The sequence below is a fragment of the Aquarana catesbeiana genome, linkage group LG02 (genome assembly GCF_042186555.1).
Source record: "Aquarana catesbeiana isolate 2022-GZ linkage group LG02, ASM4218655v1, whole genome shotgun sequence".
Lineage (NCBI taxonomy): Eukaryota > Metazoa > Chordata > Amphibia > Anura > Ranidae > Aquarana > Aquarana catesbeiana.
Genome location: NC_133325.1, coordinates 16,258,522 through 16,280,200, shown reverse-complemented (window position 1 = coordinate 16,280,200; position 21,679 = coordinate 16,258,522). Strand labels below are relative to the sequence as shown.

Below are 21,679 nucleotides of genomic sequence, written 5' to 3'. Positions count from 1 at the left end.
ACCCTGGGCATGGGTGAGAGAGGATGAGGAGGATGAGGACGGCTTGGTCATCCACTCGACCAAGTCTTCCGCATGTTGCGGCTCAACATGGCCAGCTGCCGAAAAAAAGGCCAAGCGTGTCCCATGGCCACGTGCTGATGAGGATGCACCGTCTCCACGACCAGCACTAGACACAGAGCCTGCTTGCCCTCTCTTATTGGCTTGTGACTGTCTGCCTCTCCTTCTTGGCCTTCCAGACATACTAATGGCCTGTAGCTGCACTAAGCTGGGATAGAACACCTGTAATTTTCTTCAAGTAGCTTTATATACTGTAACCAGACAAGCCTGCCTGTCAGTAGGAAGATAACAGGAACGGATCTAGCTGAACACTGTGAGCAGGACGCACTGTACTAAATGTAAATAGTCTAGCTGCCTGACCGTGGTACTAATAGGATCAAATAGAACACCTGTAATTTTCTTCAGGTAGCTTTATATACTGTAACCAGACAAGCCTGCCTGTCAGTAGGAAGATAACAGGAACGGATCTAGCTGTACACTGTGAGCAGGACGCACTGTACTAAATGTAAATAGTCTAGCTGCCTGACCGTGGTACTAATAGGATCAAATAGAACACCTGTAATTTTCTTCAGGTAGCTTTATATACTGTAACCAGACAAGCCTGCCTGTCAGTAGGAAGATAACAGGAACGGATCTAGCTGAACACTGTGAGCAGGACGCACTGTACTAAATGTAAATAGTCTAGCTGCCTGACCGTGGTACTAATAGGATCAAATAGAACACCTGTAATTTTCTTCAGGTAGCTTTATATACTGTAACCAGACAAGCCTGCCGGTCAGTAGGAATTTAACAGGAACGGATCTAGCTGAACACTGTGAGCAGGACGCACTGCACTAAATGTAAATAGCAGGAACGGATCTAGCTGAACACTGTGAGCAGGACGCACTGCACTAAATGTAAATAGTCTAGAAGATAACAGGAACGGATCTAGCTGAACACTGTGAGCAGGACGCACTGCACTAAATGTAAATAGTCTAGAAGATAACAGGAACGGATCTAGCTGAACACTGTGAGCAGGACGCACTGCACTAAATGTAAATAGCAGGAACGGATCTAGCTGAACACTGTGAGCAGGACGCACTGCACTAAATGTAAATAGTCTAGAAGATAACAGGAACGGATCTAGCTGAACACTGTGAGCAGAACGCACTGCACTAAATGTAAATAGCAGGAACGGATCTAGCTGAACACTGTGAGCAGGACGCACTGCACTAAATGTAAATAGCAGGAACGGATCTAGCTGAACACTGTGAGCAGGACGCACTGCACTAAATGTAAATAGCAGGAACGGATCTAGCTGAACACTGTGAGCAGGACGCACTGCACTAAATGTAAATAGCAGGAACGGATCTAGCTGAACACTGTGAGCAGGACGCACTGCACTAAATGTAAATAGCAGGAACGGATCTAGCTGAACACTGTGAGCAGGACGCACTGCACTAAATGTAAATAGCAGGAACGGATCTAGCTGAACACTGTGAGCAGGACGCACTGCACTAAATGTAAATAGCAGGAACGGATCTAGCTGAACACTGTGAGCAGGACGCACTGCACTAAATGTAAATTGCAGGAACGGATCTAGCTGAACACTGTGAGCAGGACGCACTGCACTAAATGTAAATAGTCTAGAAGATAACAGGAACGGATCTAGCTGAACACTGTGAGCAGGACGCACTGCACTAAATGTAAATAGCAGGAACGGATCTAGCTGAACACTGTGAGCAGGACGCACTGCATTAAATGTAAATAGTCTAGATAGAAGATAACAGGAACGGATCTAGCTAAACTGAATACAGTGTATATATATATATGCAACACCTGGGATGCATATATATACACAATACACTGTAAGTGCAGCTAACTGACTGACTGTTCTGCCTAATCTATCTAACTCAAATCAAATGACACTGTCTCTCTCTCTCTCTATCTCTCAGCACACCGGAACACACACTACACAGGGCCGCCGTGCAGGCGGCCTTATATAGTGTGGGGTGTGTACTAAATCCCCTGAGCCATAATTGGCCAAAGCCACCCTGGCTTTGGCCAATTACAGCTCTCTCTACTGACAGCGCTGTGATTGGCCAAGCATGCGGGTCATAGTGCATGCTTGGCCAATCATCAGCCAGCAATGCACTGCGATGCCGCAGTGAATTATGGGCCGTGACGCGCCGCACGAATTTAGCGCGAACGGCCCATAACGTTCGCAATTCGGCGAACGATCGAACAGCCGATGTTCGAGTCGAACATGGGTTCGACTCGAACACGAAGCTCATCCCTATTCTGTACCAAGACTGGGTCATACCACTCATGGACAGTACTCAAAATACTGCATATCCTGTCCAAGACTGGGTCATACCACAAATGTAAGGTATTCCATATATATTCTGTACCAAGACTGGGTCATACCACTCATGGACAGTACTCAAAATACTGCATATCCTGTCCAAGACTGGGTCATACCACAAATGTAAGGTATTCCATATATATTCTGTACCAAGACTGGGTCATACCACTCATGGGAGGTATTCAATATATAATCTGTACCAAGACTGGGTCATACCACTTATGGGGGGTATAATTATGGGGGTATAGACAGTATCTCACAAAAGCGAGTAAACCCCTCACAATTTTTTAAATATTATATTCTATTTTTTCAAGTGACAACACTGACGAAATGACACTTTGCTACAATGTAAAGTAGTGAGTGTACAGCTTGTATAACAGTATACATTTGCTGTCCCCTCAAAATAACTCAACACACAGCCATTAATGTCTAAACCGCTGGCAACAAAAGTGAGTACACCCCTAAGTGAAAATGTCCAAATTGGGCCCAATTAGCCATTTTCCCTCCCCGATGTCATGTGACTCATTAGTGTTATAAGGTCTCAGGTGTGAATGGGGAGCAGGTGTGTTAAATTTGGTGTTATCACTCTCACTCTCTCATACTGGTCACTGGAAGTTCAACATGGCACCTCATGGCAAAGAACTCTCTGAGAATCTGAAAAAAAAGAATTGTTGCTCTACATAAAGATGGCCTAGGCTATAAGAAGATTGCCAAGACCCTGAAACTGAGCTGCAGCACGGTGGCCAAGACCATACAGCGGTTTAACAGGACAGGTTCCACTCAGAACAGGCCTCACCATGGTCCACCAAAGAAGTTGAGTGCACGTGCTCAGCGTCATATCCAGAGGTTGTCTTTGGGAAATAGACGTATGAGTGCTGCCAGCATTGCTGCAGAGGTTGAAGGGGTGGGGGGGTCAGTCTGTCAGTGCTCATACCATACGCTGCATGCTGCATCAAATTGGCCTCCATCCCAGAAGGAAGCCTCTTCTAAAGATGATGCACAAGAAAGCCTGCAAACAGTTTGCTGAAGACAAGCAGACTAAGGACATGTCCTGTGGAACCATGTCCTGTGGTCTGATGAGACCAAGATAAACTTATTTTGTTCAGATGGTGACAAGCGTGTGTGGCGGCAACCAGGTGAGGAGTACAAAGACAAGTGTGTCTTGTCTACAGTCAAGTGTGGTGGGAGTCATTGTGGTGGGAGTGTCATGGTCTGGGGCTGCATGAGTGCTGCCGGCACTGGGGGCTACAGTTCATTGAGGGAACCATGAATGCCAACATGTACTGTGACATACTGAAGCAGAGCATGATCCCCTCCTTTGGGAGACTGGGCTGCAGGGCAGTATTCCAACATGATAACGACCTCAAACACACCTCCAAGATGACCACTGCCTTGCTAAAGAAGCTGAGGGTAAAGGTGATGGACTGGCCAAGCATGTCTCCAGACCTAAACCCTATTAAACATCTGTGGGGCATCCACAAACGGAACGTGAAGGAGCACAATGTCTCTACCATCCACCAGCTCTGTGATGTCATCATGGAGGAGTAGAAGAGGACTCCAGTGGCAACCTGTGAAGCTCTGGTGAACTCCATTCCCAAGAGGGTTAAGGCAGTGCTGGAAAACAATGGTGGCCACACAAAATATTGACACTTTGGGCCCAATTTGGACATTTTCACTCAGAGGTGTACTCACTTTTGTTGCTAGCGGTTTAGACATTAATGGCTGTATGTTGAGTTATTTTGAGGGGACAGCAAATTTACACTGTTATACAAGCTGTACACTCACTACCTCAGTGTTGTCACATAAAAAGATATAATAAAATATTTACAAAAAAGTGAGGGGTGTACTCACTTTGTGAGATACTGTATATTCTGTACCAGGACTGGGTCATACCACTCATGGGCAGTACTCAATATACTGCATATCCTGTACCAAGAGTGGGTCATACCACTCATGGCAAGTATTCAATATATGTTCTGCACCAAGACCCGGGTCACACCACTTATGGGGTTATTCAATATACAAGGGTTCTTCAAAAAGTTTCCGCATTTTTTTTTTAATTAAGTGGAAACTTTTTATAGACCCCCTCATATATTTTGTACCTAGATCCAGGTCATGCTACTCATGGGGGTGTTCAATATATATTCTGTACCAAAACTGGGTCATACCACTCACTGGGGGGGTTATCACAATGTATATGCTGTACCAAGGCTCATTTCACACCACTCATAGGGGTATTCTTTGTATATTCTGTACCAAGACCGGGTTATACCACTCACAGGGGGCACTCAATATATATTCTGTACCAAGATCTGGGTCATAACACTCATAGAGGTACTCTATATATATTATGTACCAAGACCCAGGTCATACCTCTCCTGGGGGTATTCAAAATATATTCTGTACCAGGATCTGGGTCATACCTTTTATGGGGGCATTACAATATACATTTTGTACCAAGACTGGGGGGATGGAGAGGGAGAGGGTGTGGAATGGAGAAGGAGAGGGTGAAGAAGGGAGAAGGAAGGATGGAGAGGGAGAGAGTGAGGAAGGGTGAAGTAGAAGAAAAGGGAGATGGTGAGGAAGGGAGGAGAGACAAAGGGGGGGGGGGGGGGTTGGGAGAAGGAGAGAGGGGGAGGAAGGGAGGAGAGGAGGAAGGGGAGAGAGAGGAGGGGATGGAGAGGGTGATGAAGGGAGAAGGAGAGAGAGAGGAAGAAGAGGAGGAGGAGGGAATTGAGAGGGTGAGGAAGGGAAAAGGGGGGAGAGATGGTTTGGAAGGAGAGGCAGGTGGGAAACAGAAAAGGTGAGGAAAGGAAAAGGAGGGTATGGGGAGTTGAAAGGGAGAGGGTGAGGAAAGGAGGGGGAGAGAGAGAAAAAGGGAAAGGAGGAGGAAAGGAGGAGAAAGAAAGAAAGAAAGAGGGGAGGGAGACGAGTGGGGAATGGAGAGGGTGAGGAAGGGAGAAGGAGGGAGAGATGGTTTGGAAGGAGAAGCAGGTGGGAAACAGAAAAGGTGAGGAAAGGAAAAGGAGGGATTGGGGAGAGGAAAGGGAAAGGATGAGGAAAGGAGAACGAGAAAGTAAGAGGGGTAGAGAGAGAGGGAGATAGTGTGAGGAAAGGAGAAGGAGAGAGGGGAAGGAAGAAAGAAGGGTAGGAAGGGAGGAGATAGAGAGAGAGAGAGAGGGGAAGGAGAGGAGGGGGTAGAGAGGGTGAGGAAGGGAGAAGGAGAGAGAGGAAGTGGGGGGGGTGGAGAGGGTGAGAAAGAGAGAAGGGGGGTGGAGAGGGTGAGGTAGGGAGAATGAGAGAGAGGGGAAGGGGGGTAGAGAAGGTGAGGAAGGGAGAAGGAGAGAGAGAGGAAGGGGGTGGAGAGGGTGAGGAAGGGAGAAGGAGAGAGAGGAAGGGGGGTGGAGAGGGTGAGGAAGGGAGGAGAAAGGAAGGAGATGAGGGGAAAGGGTAGAGGGTCTTCAGGCGTGGACCATAAGTTTTGTTCTTGGATAGAAAACTGGTTACAGGGGCTCATCCAAAGGGTGGTGATAAATTATAAATAAAGTGTACTCAGACTGGTCTGGAGTGGTAAGTGGGGTACCACAAGGTTCTGTCTTGGGACCTACATGCCAAATGAGGTTTAATGTGGAGAAATGTAAAATCATGCACTTGGGGGCTAAGAACATAAATGCAAACTATTCAGTGGTGGAGAACTGCTGGGGGAGTCAAGGATGGAGAAAGATCTGGGGGTCCTAGTGGAATAGACTGAGCAATAGCATGCAATGTCAAGCTGCAGCTACCAAAGCCAGCAGAATATTAGCATGCATAAAAAGGGGATATACTCCAGAAATAAAACAATAATCCTGCCACTTTATAAAACTCTGGTAAGCCCACATCTGGAGCAGCGGCGGCCGCTGGAATTTTTTTTTGGGGGGCCTCAAACAATATGCCACCCCCCCCCCCGGGTCAGTTGGTCGGTTGGTAGCACTTACCCATCACCGGCGGCCTCCCATTCTCCTGCTCTCCACGGGTCATCACAGCAGCAGCGGCTTCCGTTTTCTCCCTCCTCCTCGGCGGCCAATTGGTTGTCTTCTCTTTTCGGCCAATCGGAAAACGGGTCTCACACCCACGTCTAGTTGGCCGGATTGAGGATCAGTGCTTCAACAGTGAATATTAATTCGCTGTTGTAACACACCTGAGTGGGATCGGAGTGCATTCTCACCGACCCGAGCCCACCCTATTTTGAAGCCTATTTTGAAGACTCTGGCTCTAATCAGGGGCTTCAAATAAACCCTGGTCGCTGTAATTCATGCGTCTGGTGACCCAATGGATAGGCCGCCACTGATCTGGAGTATTCCATCCAGTTCTGGTCACCAGTCCTCAGGAAGGATGTGCTGGAGAGAGTCCAAAGAAGGGCAATAATAATAAGAAGACTGGAGGACCTCAAATACGAGGAGCGACTACAAGCACTAAATTTATTCTTGCTGGAGAAAAGAGGCTTGAGAGGGGACATGATAGCGATCTACAAATATCTCAATGGTGATCCCAGCATAGGAAAAAGGCTAGTCAATCTCAAGGAGTGTGAGAGGACACGGGGCTACACAATGTGATTGGAGGAGAAGCGGTTTAACCTTAAACTGTGTAGGAGGTTTTCACTGTCAGGGCGGTAAGGATGTGGAACTCTCTTCCACAATTTGTGGTGTCAGTGGGGAGTATTAATATTGTTAAAAGACTCTTGGACGTGCATCTTTAAGAACACAACATACAGGGATATGAGAAATGATTATCCACACTGACACATGTACACCTACACAGGTCAAACTGGATGGACTGTTGTCTTTATTCAACCTTACCTACTATGTATGTATGAAAGGGTGAGGAAGGTAGAAGAAGAGAGAGGGGAAGGAGAGGAGAGGGTAATGGAGAGGGTGAGGAAAGGAGGAGGGAGAGTGGAAGGAGAGGAGGGGGGAATGGAGAGGGTGAGGAAGGGAGAAGGAAAGAGAGGGGAAGGAGAGGTGAGGCGAATAGAGAGGGTGAGGAAAGGAGAAGGAGGGAGAGGAAGGAGAAGAGGGGGAATGGAGAGGGTGAGGAAAGGAGAAGGAGAGAGAGGAAGGGAGAGGAAGGAGAGGAGGGAATGGAGAGGGTGAGGAAGAGGAAGGGAGAGGAAGGAGAGGAGGGAATGGAGAGGGTGAGGAAGGGAAAAGGAGAGGAAGGAGAGGAGGGGGAAATAGAAAGGGTGAGGAAGGGAGAAGGAAAGAGAGGAAGGAGAGGAGGAGGCAATGGAGAGGGTGTGAAAAGGAGAAGGAGAGAGAGGAAGGAGAAGAGGGGGAATGGAGAGGGTGAGGAAAGGAGAAGGAGAGAGAGGAAGGGAGAGGGAGAGGAAGGAGAGGAGGGAATGGAGAGCGTGAGGAAGGGAGAAGGAGAGGAAGGAGAGGAGGGGGGAATAGAAAGGGTGAGGAAGGGAGAAGGAAAGAGAGGAAGGAGAGGAGGAGGCAATGGAGAGGGTGTGGAAAGGAGAAGGAGAGAGAGAGGAAGGAGAGGAGAGGGGAAATAAGAGGGTGAGGAAAGGAGAAGGAGAGAGAGGAAGGAGAGGAGGAGGGAATGGAGAGGGTGAGGAAGGGAGAAGGAGGTAGAGATGGTTTGGAAGGAGAAGCAGGTTGGAAACAGAAAAGGTGAGGAAAGGAAAATTAGGGTATGGGGAGATGAAAAGGAGAGGGTGAGGAAAGGAGAGGGAGAGAGAGAAAAGGGGAAAGGATGAGGAAAGGAGGAGTAAGAAAGAAAGAGGGGGGAGGGAGAGAGAGGGAGGGGGAGGGAAGGAGAAGGAGAGGGGGGGAGGAATGAAGAGGGGGAGGAAGGGAGAAAGAGAGGGAGAGGGTGAGGAAGGGAGAAGGGGAGAGAGAGAGGAAGGAGAGGAGGGGGGGGGTGGAGAGGGTGAGAAAGGGTGAAGGAAAAAGAGAGGAAGGAGAGAAGGAGGAATGGAGAGGATGAGGAAGGGAGAAGGAGAGAAGAGGGGAATGGAGAGGGTGGAGAAGGGAGAAGGAGGGAAAGAGGAAGGAGAGGGTAATGAAGAGGGTGAGGAAGGGAGAAGGAGAGAGAGGAAAAGGTGAGGAAAGTGGGATGGAGAGGGTGAGGAAAGGAGAAGGAGAGAGAGAGGAAAGGGATAGAAAAAGGATGAAGAAGAGAGAAGGAGAAACAAGAGGAAGAGAGAGGGAGAGGGGGTGAATGGAGAAGGAGAGAGGAGATGAAAGAAAGAGGGGGAAGAAGGGAGAAGGAAATAGAGGAAAAGAGGAAAGGAGTATGCTAGGAATGGGGGGATGGGGAATTGGGGGAATATATATGTTGGGGGGGGGGGGTACAGAGGAAGGGAGATAAGGGTTGGAGGAGGGGGATGGTATGTGTGTGTGAGTTAAAGAGGGAAAGCAAGGAGAGGAAAAAGAAAAAAACAGGAGATGGAGAGAGAGAGAAAAGTATGATAGAAATGGGGGGGGGGTGGATTGGGGAATAAAGAGATAAAGGTAAGAGTTCTTATTCCACTCTCTTGGCCTCATTCTGTACAGACAATTTCCAGCTCGCAGGACAACAATCGAGGTGTCTTTTAGTGAAGAGTAAGTTCAGTTCTTCTCCACACAGTTTGGGGTTCCTCAGACCTCACTGGAGTTGAATAGGGAGAGAAGGAAATAGAATGAGAGTAAATGGGCCGGAGAAAAGGAAGATAACGGGAAGGAGCGTTGGTCGGGTGGCGGGCATGGAGACGAAGCGTCACATTCCTCCAGATATGGAGCGGCTGAGATACGGCGGAGGAGAGAATCCTGGAAGGAAATTGGATTTCTATCTCGGCGGTGGCGGCGGCGGTGAGTGTGCGGTGGAGCCGTCACGGCAGTGTCTGTTCTGTACAGATATAATAGAATGTAGAAGTGATCCATGGCCGGGTATTATGTATTATGTATTATGTATTTCCCGGGACGGGTCTCTTTCATTCTGATAACTTTCAATATTTGTATTCATAAATCCAGAATATCATGAATGCCGTCAATATATACAGTATACATAGACTGCACACTGGAGGGGAAGGGGGGGAGTACAAGGAAAGTGCGGCTCTTATTCCGCTAGAAGTACCTGAATCATCCACTTTACACCAAGTTATTCTATAAGAAATCAGGCTTACAGTGGGAGGGGCTGCTCTTAGCAGGGGGTGGAGGGGCTCTGGTGAGATCACCAGTGGGGGAAGCCCAGAGAGAAGGAAGGGGTGGGGCTGTGACACGGGTAGCATGACTGCAGCTTGTGGAGAGTGGTGTCCTCCTCCTTATGGGGGGGTCACAAACTTATGTTTCAATTGTTACATATCCTCCAAATGGCGATTTGGCCCCTGTATGTGGGTTTTAGATTTGTATTCGCTCGGATTCTGCGATTTTTAGTGACTTTGTTATATCTCTTCCAGGACGCTCTGCTGACCCTCGGCGCTGTCATCGACCTCTCTCACCTCCGGACGGCCATCAAAGATGCCATCACCGCTGTTATGCCAAAAGTGGTAAGTGACTGCCAACTGCTGATACCACAGGGTGGGGGGGGCACAACAAACTCTGTGCTTCATAGACTGCAAAGAAAAAAAGATCTACCCCACCCCCCATGGCACTGCAAGGGTTAAATGCTTGTTAAGTCTGGGGGGGGGGATGAAAAGTCTGTAGCACTACTTACCTTCCCCCTGCCCCAGCCAGGTCCAGAGCTCTTCTCCTCTGCTTCCAGCACTCCGGGCTGCGGGCTGTCCCTTGACGTCATCGCGTACAGTGAAGGGCTATTAACCCTGCATTGTACTTTGTGGGGGGAATATGTAATCGCAGCCATGAGCAGCTTAGACAGGAGAATGTGGGGGACCGGGCACACCACTGGAAGTATGGGGTTTCTCATGAAATCCGCCTTATACAATGTATGATTAACCCTAAGTCACCTTCTCATAACCAATAACATGGAAATGTCTGATACAATGTATCAAGAGAAAAACTCACCCAAGGTCTACCACTATATACTATAGTTGGTGTGTAGAGTAGTCGGTGCTCTTACTAATTAAGCTCACAAAAGATCCATAGAAAGTACAGGCCGGCAACGCAACAGCTTCTCCATAGAAAATATTTATTTAAGCATTACAGCAAGAACATCATCCAAAAACTGACGCGTTTCGGCCTTAGGCCGTCATCAAAAGCATATTGCTTTTGATGAAGGCCTAGGGCCGAAACGCGTCAGCATTTTTGGATGATGTTCTTGCTGTAATGCTTAAATAAATATTTTCTATGGAGAAGCTGTCGAGTTGCCGGCCTGTACATCTATGATACAATGTATGATTAACCGTTCGTCCCCTAGTGGCCAAAAGGAAAAGCAATGTAAGGTAGTGTAGATTTTCCCAGCCGGGCCAACCTGCCACAGTAAAGCTGCGGTGGCTGCTCCGGAAGTGGTTAATGGCATCCCTGTCTTAGACCGTAGGGGTTCAATATTGGGTTGGCCCACCCTTTGCAGCTATAACAGCTTCAACTCTTCTGGGAAGGCTGTCCACAAGGTTTAGGAGTGTGTGTATGGGAATGTTTGACCATTCTTCCAGAAGGGCTTTTGTGAGGTCAGACAGTGATGTTGGATGAGAAGGCCTGACTCACAGTCTCCGCTCTAAATTCATCCCAAAGGTGTTCTATTGGGTTTGGGGTCTGGACTCTGTGCAGGCCAGTCAAGTTCCTCCACGCCAAACTCGCTCATCCATGTCTTTATGGACCTTGCTTTGTGCACTGGTCCAAATCATTTGGTGGAGGGGGGATTATGGTGTGGGGTTGGGTCTTGGCCCCTTAGTTCCAGTGAAGGGAACTCTTAAGGCGTCAGCATACCAAGACATTTTGGACAATTTCATGCTCCCAACTTTGTGGGAACAGTTTGGGGATGGCCCCTTCCTGTTCCAAACATGACTGCACACCAGTGTACAAAGCAAGGTCCATAAAGACATGGATGAGCGAGTTTGAGGTGGAGGAACTTGACTGGCCTGACCTGAACACCTTTGGGGTGAGTTAGAACGGAGACTGTGAGCCAGGCCTCACAAGTGCGCTTCCTGGAAGAATGGTCAAACATTCCCATAGACACACTCCTAAACCTTGTGGACGGCTTTCCCAGAAGAGTTGAAGCTGTTATAGCTGCAAAGGGTGTGGAAGAGAGAATGAGAGAGAAGTTCATGTGCGTGAAAAGGCAGGCGTCCCAATACTTTTGGTAACACAGTGTATGTATTTCATCTCTATATTCAGCTGTTTGCCCGGAGTTCAGCTTTAACAAAAGTTGAGTTGGCGTTGTGGTAAATGTTTCATCAGTCCTCGGCGGAGCGCTGGTAAATCTTTAATAAAATCACATGAATCAGAAACGTTTGGTATTCAAATTAGTGTGGAGCGAAGTGCGATAAATTCAGTGGACGGTAAAGAACTTTGATTAATGCGCTCTAAATCTGAACATGTTCACAACAGCGGGAGAAGACGGGAGATTCAGCCAGATACAGAGTGCTACAAGGTTGGTCCAGAGGAGGGCAAAAAAAAAATACAGAATTTACAGAATTTCGGTTTTATTTTACTTGATTTGATTGTAGCCACATTTATTTTACAAAGACAATGTGACTCACTGATGTGTTTGTGCTATGCCAAAAGGAAAAAATTCGGAATTTGCTGCACTCCTCGGTATTTTTATTTTAGCTTAATGACAGTATCACAAGTATGACAGGAACAATAGATGCTAGCCCATACAATTACAACATGCATTAAAGATGACATTTATTCTGCCTATATTTTTATTTTTTTTATTTTATTTTTTTTATTTGTATTATATTTATATATTTACTATAGATACACATTTTTATTTTTTATTATATTTTTATTTTCATTATATTTTCAGTATATGTTGATTTTTGATTTGTTTTATATTTATATTTTTTATTATTTTTTTATATATATATATATATATATATATATATATATATATATATATATTATCATTTTATTATGTAAATATATATATTAAATATATCTATTTATATTTATGTTTTCCATTTCCTATCCCCTCTTCCCCTGTTCATAATGCTAATAAATTTTTTAAAGCGGAGCTCCACCCATAAAGGGGAAGCTCTGCTTGTTTGGTTCCTCCGCCCCCCCCTCCGCTTCCACATTTGGCACATTTCGGGGGGGGGGGGAGCAGGCACCTGGTTTTGATAGGTACCCGCTCCCAATTCCGGCTGATCTCGCCACAGCAGAGTCATCCAGAAGTTCAACCCCCCCCTCCTCTTTCCCCCAACCCCCGGGCCATTCACAAAGCACAGTGCGCTTCGCTGCAAGGCTTCACTGCAAGTTTCCCTTACAAAGAATAGCAGCAGCCGCTTGAAGTGGGCGGTCCTAGTCAAGTTACATTTGCATGAAGACCACCCTGGGAGAAAACCCACATGTGATGCTAAGCCTATGTGATTGAAAGAATTGAAATCAGTTGAATGAAAGGGGCGGGGCCATTGACAGTCAGGCTGGGGAGGAAAGCGCTAGATGATGTTGGAATTCCTCAAGCCAAGAAATGAGGCGGGCACCTATCTTTCTTGCTGTCAGTTTAAAAGAATGGTCGTTCCTAGGCAGGCTGTATTTGCATGGTAACACCCACATGTGATGCTGAGCCTCCAATTGAAATCCAGAAAATGAAAGGGGCAGGACAGGGACAGCCAGGCTGGGGAGGAGAGGACTAGATGATGAAGGATGTCCTCAGCCAGCTTTGTTCTTGGACTTATACTTTAACTGCTGTTACTTTGGGGAACCCTTTCCTACAGTGTTGATGAACAGAAACTGTTTGCCTTCAAACTGTCTCTTTCTAACTGAAAGGTTTTTTTTACAGCGAGTCAGGTAGAAGGAGAGATAGGGAGGAGTCATAGCTCCCAAGGAGGAGGAGTCACTGCATTATTTAATTTATATCAGCATTAAACACTGCAAACAACAGTCTTTTTCAGCAATGCAGACAGATAGAATCTTGAAAGACGTGAACAGTAGCTGAGAGCTCCACCTGCTGGTTGTAAACAACAGTCTTTTTCAGCAATGGAGACAAGTAGGATCTGGAAAAATGTGAACAGTAACTGAGCGCTCCACCTGCTGGTTGTAAACAACAGTCTTTTTCAGCAATGCAGACAAATAGAATCTGTAAAAACGTAAACAGTAATTGAGAGCGCCACCTAGTGGTTGTAAACAACAGTCTTTTTCAGCAATGGAGACAAATAGAATCTGGAAAAACGTAAACAGTAACTGAGAGCTCCACCTGCTGGTTGGAAACAACAGTCTTTTTCAGCAATGCAGACAAATAGAATCTGGAAAAACGTGAACAGTAACTGAGAGCTTCACCTGCTGGTTGTAAACAAATAGAATCTGGAAAAACGTGAACAGTAACTGAGAGCTTCACCTGCTGGTTGTAAACAACAGTCTTTGTCAGCAATGAAGACAAGTAGGATCTGGAAAAACTTGAACAGTAAGCGAGAGCTTCACCTGCTGGTTGTAAACAACAGTCTTTTTCAGCAATGCAGACAAATAGAATCTGGAAAAACGTGAACAGTAACAGAGAGCTCCACCTGCTGGTTTGAAATGAGAATGCAAAATATTTCTATATAATATACTTACCAAACCTTTAAAAAATTAATTTAATTTTTTTAATCCTGTACACAACAAAGACAAACACTAAAAATAAATGACAGCTTCGTACCTTCTAGAAGGGGGACAGGTCCTCTTCTGTGCCGTCAGCCCTGACAGCCAGCTGTGGGTATTGGTAACCCACAATAAACAGCGTGCTGCAACCTTTTTCATACTTCAATCCACGCAGCAAAGGTCAGGAACCGCCGAGGGGCCGATAGATGTCACACGGCAGCAGGATGGTGAGAGATGGTGAGATCTGCAGGTCACGGCTCACCGCATTCATCGATATTCCAGCGCAGGAACTCGAATCCTGAAACCTCAACCATGAATGTGTTCTTAAAGGGTTAGTCCACCCAAAGCTAGTGCTTCCTCTGTGGGTGGATGCCATTTGGCAAAATCTCCTGCAAAACAAAGCCTACTGTGGATCTGGACGCAGCACATGTATAGACCGTGTTGTGTTAGGGCCCATTCACACAAGCGACCCTTCCAACCGCCCACCTAAGATTAGGTTCACACGAACATGCGCAAAATTGTGCACTATCCCGAACGCGCAAAGAAACGCGTTGCCCCCTAGCAGGCGTGCAGTGGTGCCAGTCATTTATTGTTAATGGCACCCCCATGCACCATGCGTTTTGTGTGGCGCAATTTAGAAAAGGACCAGGGACTTCTTTTCTGCGTTTCTTTTGCGCAATGGGCTTCCCTACACGTGACGCCTGGGAATATGCTGAAAATACGTAAAAACGTGTGTGTGCACTGACACGTGCTCAAGTGTGAACCCGGGCCAAAAGGAGGGCTTGCAGATGCTCGGCGATGGCTTTCTTCGCAGCTGCAGCAAAAATTAAACTCCCTGCCGTGTTTTTACCACTGATAAAAGTGCAACTTTTAAGTGCAGTTGCAACTACGGCCCTCTGAAAAGTGATGCATCCTGGATTGTTTTTTATAGGGGTTTCAGAGGCTGAACGAAGCCCCGAGGTGCGGTAAATTCCACCCCAACACACTTAATCAGGGGAAGCACAGGGCATCTGCAGTGTAGCGCACCACAATACAGGTAGGGCCCCATTCACACCTGAGCATTTCAAAATGTTCATTGTTAATGGCATTCCTGTGAAGCACACTTTGAAAACAACAACAAAACGAAACGACTACAACAACATTTGTAAAATTGCAAACAGTGTTACGTTGGCCACACCCACTTCCAATTTTTTATTTTTCTTAACCCATCAATGTACAATTTGAGCATTACAATTTAAATAGCCATAGCTTCCCTTCTGATCGGATTCGATCCAATTGAGTGGATCGGCCAGGGTGGAATACTATCAATCGCTTTTCTCTTAGGATCCAAAGTTCGTTTTCTTCTAGAATTGAATGTTCTCGGGGTATTTCCTCTTAGGATTAAATGTTCTATTTTCCTCTTCTTATCAAATGTTTATAGGGGATATTTCTTCTTCTGATAGAATGTTCTCAGGGTATTTCCTCTTCTGATAGAATGTTCTCAGGGGATTTCCTCTTCTGATAGAATGTTCTCAGGGTATGTCCTCTTCTGATAGAATGTTCTTAGGGCATGTTCTCTTCTGATAGAATGTTCTCAGGGTATTTCCTCTTCTGATAGAATGTTCTCAGGGGATTTCCTCTTCTGATAGAATGTTCTCAGGGTATGTCCTCTTCTGATAGAATGTTCTCAGGGTATGTCCTCTTCTGATAGAATGTTCTCAGGGTATGTCCTCTTCTGATAGAATGTTCTCAGGGTATGTCCTCTTCTGATAGAATGTTCTCAGGGTATGTCCTCTTCTGATAGAATGTTCTCAGGATATATTCTCTTCTGATAGAATGTTCTCAGGGGATTTCCTCTTCTGATAGAATGTTCTCAGGGTATGTCCTCTTCTGATAGAATGTTCTCAGGGTATGTCCTCTTCTGATAGAATGTTCTCAGGGTATTTCCTCTTCTGATAGAATGTTCTCAGGGGATTCCCTCTTCTGATAGAATGTTCTCAGGATATGTTCTCTTCTGATAGAATGTTCTCAGGGGATTCCCTCTTCTGATAGAATGTTCTCAGGATATGTTCTCTTCTGATAGAATGTTCTCAGGGTATTTCCTCTTCTGATAGAATGTTCTCAGGGTATTTTCTCTTCTGATGGAATGTTCTCAGGATATGTTCTCTTCTGATAGAATGTTCTCAGGGTATGTCCTTTTCTTATAGAATGTTCTCAGGGGATTTCCTCTTCTGATATGGTCTCAGGGGATTTCCTCTTCTGATATGGTCTCAGGGTATTTCCTTTTCCTATAGAATGTTCTCAGGGTATTTCCTCTTCTGATAGAATGTTCTCAGGGGATTTCCTCTTCTGATAGAATGTTCTCAGGGTATGTCCTCTTCTGATAGAATGTTCTTAGGGGATTTCCTCTTCTGATAGAATGTTCTCAGGGGATTTCCTCTTCTGATAGAATGTTCTCAGGGGATTTCCTCTTCTGATAGAATGTTCTCAGGGGATTTCCTCTTCTGATAGAATGTTCTCAGGGTATGTCCTCTTCTGATAGAATGTTCTCAGGATATGTTCTCTTCTAATAGAATGTTCTCAGGGTATGTTCTCTTCTGATAGAATGTTCTCAGGGGATTCCCTCTTCTGATAGAATGTTCTCAGGGGATTCCCTCTTCTGATAGAATGTTCTCAGGGGATTTCCTTTTTTGATAGAATGTTCTCAGGGTATGTCCTCTTCTGATAGAATGTTCTCAGGGTATTTCCTCTTCTGATAGAATGTTCTCAGGGGATTTCCTTTTTTGATAGAATGTTCTTAGGATATTTTGACAACATTGGATGAAATGTTCTCAGTGTCAATTCTCTATTGATTGAATGTCCTTGGGGGATTTTCTCTTCTGGTCGATTGTTGTTAGAAAACGTCTTATCCAGTACTGCTTATATTTCACAGAGAAATCGATACAACGTATTGAATATTAGCTAACACTTTCTAATTGCATTCAACTTGACAACTTTGGAATAAAGAGGATTCACCAACTGAATGTTACATTCACCCTGCGAGGGGAAAAGTTTGAGAAAATAACATTTCACACATATTGGAAACATTAGGAAGGGTATTGGCGACTTTTGTGCGAATGCCGATACACATACCAAGCAAATTTATTTTTTATTGTCAATTAATTCGTATTGATTGGTTATTCAATTATGAATTGGATATGTTTTTAGATTGTAGAAGACTCTGTGTACTGCCTATGAGGAATTTTTTGACCTTATGTTTATCATCTTCTCTTCTATAATGATATTATCATATCCACTCACCGTCCACTTTATTAGGTACACCTGTTCAATTTCTTGGTAACACAAATTGCTAATCAGCCAATCACCTGGCAGCAACTCAATGCATTTAGGCATCTAGACGTGGTGAAGACGACTTGCTGACGTTCAAACCGAGCATCGGAATGGGGAAGAAAGGGGATTTAGGTGACTTTGAACGTGGCATGGTTGTTGGTTCCAGACGGGCCGGTCTGAGTATTTCTGGGATTTTCACACACAACCATCTCTCGGGTTTACAGAGAATGGTGGGAAAAAGAGAAAATATCCAGTGAGCGGCAGTTGTGTGGAGGAAAATGCCTTGTTGATGTCAGAGGAGAATAGGCAGACTGGTTCCAGATAATAGAAAGGCAACAATAACTCAAATAACCACTTGTTACATCCAAGGCAGAATACCATCTCTGAATGCACAACACATCCAACCTTGAAGCAGATGTGCTACAGCAGCAGAAGACCACACCGGGTGCGACTCATGTCAGCTAAGAACAGGAAACTGAGGCTACAATTGGCACAGGGTCACCAAAATTGGACAATAGAAGATTGGAAAAAACGTTGCCTGGTCTGATGAGTCTCTATTTCAGATGATGGGGTCAGAATTTGGCGCATGGATCCATCCTGCCTTGTATCACCGGTTCAGGCTGGTGGTGGGGGTGTAATGGTGGGGGGGATATTTTCTTGGCACACTTTGGGCCCCTTAGTACCAATTGAGCATCGATTAAACACCACGGCCTACCTGAGTATTGTTGCTGACCATGTCCATCCCTTTATGACTACAGTGTCCCCATCTTCTGATGGCTCCTTCCAGCAGGATAATGCACCATGTCACAAAGCTCCAATCATCTCACCACTGGACAATGAGGTCCCTGTACTCCAATGTCCTCCACACTCACCACATCTCATTCCAATAGAGCAGCCAAAAACAGTGTACTGTAATGTTCACCTATGATACATGATTCGTGTTTGGGTTGCCTTACACTGGTCTGGTGACACTGGGAATAGCGTGGCTAGTGATCAGGAACACTGTTTCTGACTATACTGGTCTGGTGACACTTTTACTGGTCTGACTAGTGATCAGGAACACAGTTGCTGACTTACACTGGTCTGGTGACACTGGTAATGGTGTGGCTAGTGATGAGGAACACTTTTACTGGCTTACGCTTGTCTGGTGACACTAGGACTGGTGTGACTAGAGATCAAGAACACCGTTGCTGGCTTACCCTGGTCTGGTGACACTGGGAATGGTGTGGCTAGTGATCAGTAATGCTGTTGCTGCCTTACACTGGTCTGGTGACACTGGGGATAGTGTGGCTAGTGATCAGGAACTATACTGGTCTGGCGACACTTGTACTGGTATGGCTAGTGATCAGGAACACTGTTGCTGGCTTACACTGGTCTGGTGACAATAGGACTGGTGTGGCTATTAATCAGGAACACTTTTCCTGGCTTACACTTGTCTGGTGACACTGGGAATGGTGTGGCTAGTGATCAGGAACACAGTTACTGGCTTACCCTGGTCTGGTGACACTAGGACTGGTGTGACTAGAGATCAAGAATACTGTTCCTGGCTTACACTGGTCTGGTTACACTGGGAATGGTGTGGCTAGTGATCAGGAACACTGTTGCTAACTATACTGGTCTGGTGACACTTGTACTGGTGTGGCTAGTGATCAGGAACACTGTGTGGCTTGCACTGGTCTGGTGACACTTGTACTGGTGTGGCTAGTGATCAGGAACACTGTAAAAAATGTTGCTTCCAATCACAGTTAGGAAACACTCGATTAGTGTGTGATCAACCAATCAATGTGTGCGAGGAAACAGAACTTTGGTTGCACATTGTAGTTTTAATTTGCATTTGTGATCACAAGGTGCAGAGGCAGTTTCATGGGCTCTGTACCCTGATTAGTGATCTGCCACGTCCAATGGACACCTTAGTCAGTTTATAAATTTAAAATGTTAGTGTTTTTTTTTATTTTTATATATCTACAGCAGATATGCTCACCTGTGAATACGTCTATATTATTGATGTAGACCCGGCCCCAAATTTGTTCATAGCCCTGAAGAAGGAGGGCCTTTGCAGGGCCTGGTGACTTAGAAATAAATATTTTGCAGCTCAGAACCCGTAGCGAGTCTCGCATCTCTTGCAACATTTTGCTCTTGAAATTATAAGAAGAGTAGGCATTAGGCAACAACAAGCCGTGTTCTAGTTGGGAATCTAGGGCACGGCAGTCATTTAATCTGGGACGCCAAAGTCGCTGGCTTTGTGTTTCACAAACAAGTTGACAGAAGCTCCTCTATCTCCTGCCAAAGCTCCCGTGGGGACCCCAGAGATGGGCCCGACCATGTGGAAAGCGAGATGGCTGACGCTGCGTTGGGTTCATCTCACCATCTCAGCACTTATCCCCGGCCCAGGATTCCCTCACCACCAGACACAGGCTCTCGGCAGAGGTACGGCAGGGCACATGGCTAATTACAAATTCAGGATGTGTTGACAGCGCTGTGTTCCTCCGGCGCTCTGGAAAGGATCGCTGCGCGTTTGCATGGTTCTGGTTTCTCAGAACTTTCCCCAGAAGACGTGTAATCCTCGTCAATTGTTCACCCTCCGCGTACATGCCAAGTAAGCAATTAGCTGCCTGATGCTCGCTCAGCAAGATACGTCCACCAGGGATATCATTGTTTTATAAATCACCTTCTGAAGAGCTGCCTCGGGGGGGCCACACACTGGTGAGGTGGGTGTAAGTGGGGGGCCCCTATGTGGGGTAACATTCTCATCTATGGACTTTTAAGCTGCAATAAATTAGATAATTATTGAACGTTATTAATGGGAACCAATTAGGGTCAATGATGAATCTGTGACCAGAAATATCTCTTTTTATAAATGTGCCCTACGGTTAGTTTGGCAGTGCCTTGCCCCTTTATACATACACTGTTCTTCAACATACATTGCCATATACCACTATAGACCTCCATACATCGGCATAGAGCTCCATACATCTCTATAGACCACCTCTATAGACCTCCATACATCGGCATAGAGCTCCATACATCTCCATAGACCACCTCTATAGACCTCCATACATCGGCATAGAGCTCCATACATCTCCATAGACCACCTCTATAGACCTCCATACATCGGCATAGAGCTCCATACATCTCCATAGACCACCTCTATAGACCTCCATACATCGGCATAGAGCTCCAAACATCTCCATAGACCCCCTCTATAGACCTCCATTCATCGGCATAGAGCTCCATACATCTCCATAGACCACCTCTATAGACCTCCATACATCGGCATAGAGCTCAATACATCTCCATAGACGACCTCTATAGACCTCCATACATCGGCATAGAGCTCCATACATCTCCATAGACCACCTCTATAGACCTCCATACATCGGCATAGAGCTCCATACATCTCCATAGACCACCTCTATAGACCTTCAAACATCGGCATAGAGCTCCATACATCTCCATAGACCACCTCTATAGACCTCCATACATCGGCATAGAGCTCCATACATCTCCATAGACCACCTCTATAGACCTCCATACATCGGCATAGAGCTCCATACATCTCCATAGACCACCTCTATAGACCTCCATACATTGGCAAAGAGCTCCATACATCTCCATAGACCACCTCTATAGACCTCCATACATCGGCAAAGAGCTCCATACATCTCCATAGACCACCTCTATAGGCCTCCATACATCGGCATAGAGCTCCATACATCTCCATAGACCACCTCTATAGACCTCCATACCTCGGCATAGAGCTCCATATATCTTCATAGACCACCTCTATAGACCTCCATACATCGGCAAAGAGCTCCATACATCTCCATAGACCACCTCTATAGGCCTCCATACATCGGCATAGAGCTCCATACATCTCCATAGACCACCTCTATAGACCTCCATACCTCGGCATAGAGCTCCATATATCTTCATAGACCACCTCTATAGACCTCCATACACCGGCATAGAGCTCCATACCATAACTTCCAACTGTCCCTGATTTTGAGGGACTGTCCCTCATTCGGAACAAAGTCCCTCTTTCCTCCTTAATTGTCCCTCATGTTGGTGTGATCTATATAGTTGTATATAAAATGCACTTTTTATCTATCAAAAAGTGTTTCCCAGCGCTAAACCTTTCACACAATGTCTAAATTGCTGCCTTTGTAAATTTCAAAAGCCAATATAAAGGAATAGTAGTGATTAAAAAAAAAAAGCACTTGTGGGTTTTACTAATAATTGTTGTTATTTAATTCTCCTTTAAGGGGGCGTGAAAGGGGGTGTGTCCTATGCCTACATACTTTTGCTTATAGGT

The 21,679-nt window shown here is 45.8% G+C and overlaps 1 protein-coding gene across 5 annotated transcripts in view; it reads left to right on the top strand.

The window, feature by feature from the left end:
• PDE2A (phosphodiesterase 2A) overlaps positions 1-21,679 on the top strand; it is a 791,783-nt gene that overhangs the window by 518,748 nt on the left and 251,356 nt on the right. For all 5 annotated transcript variants that reach the window (XM_073612615.1, XM_073612619.1, XM_073612616.1 and 2 more), the window contains one exon: positions 9,822-9,911. In XM_073612615.1, coding sequence (XP_073468716.1) covers positions 9,822-9,911 — 90 coding nt within the window. The remainder of the gene's footprint in view (positions 1-9,821; positions 9,912-21,679) is intronic.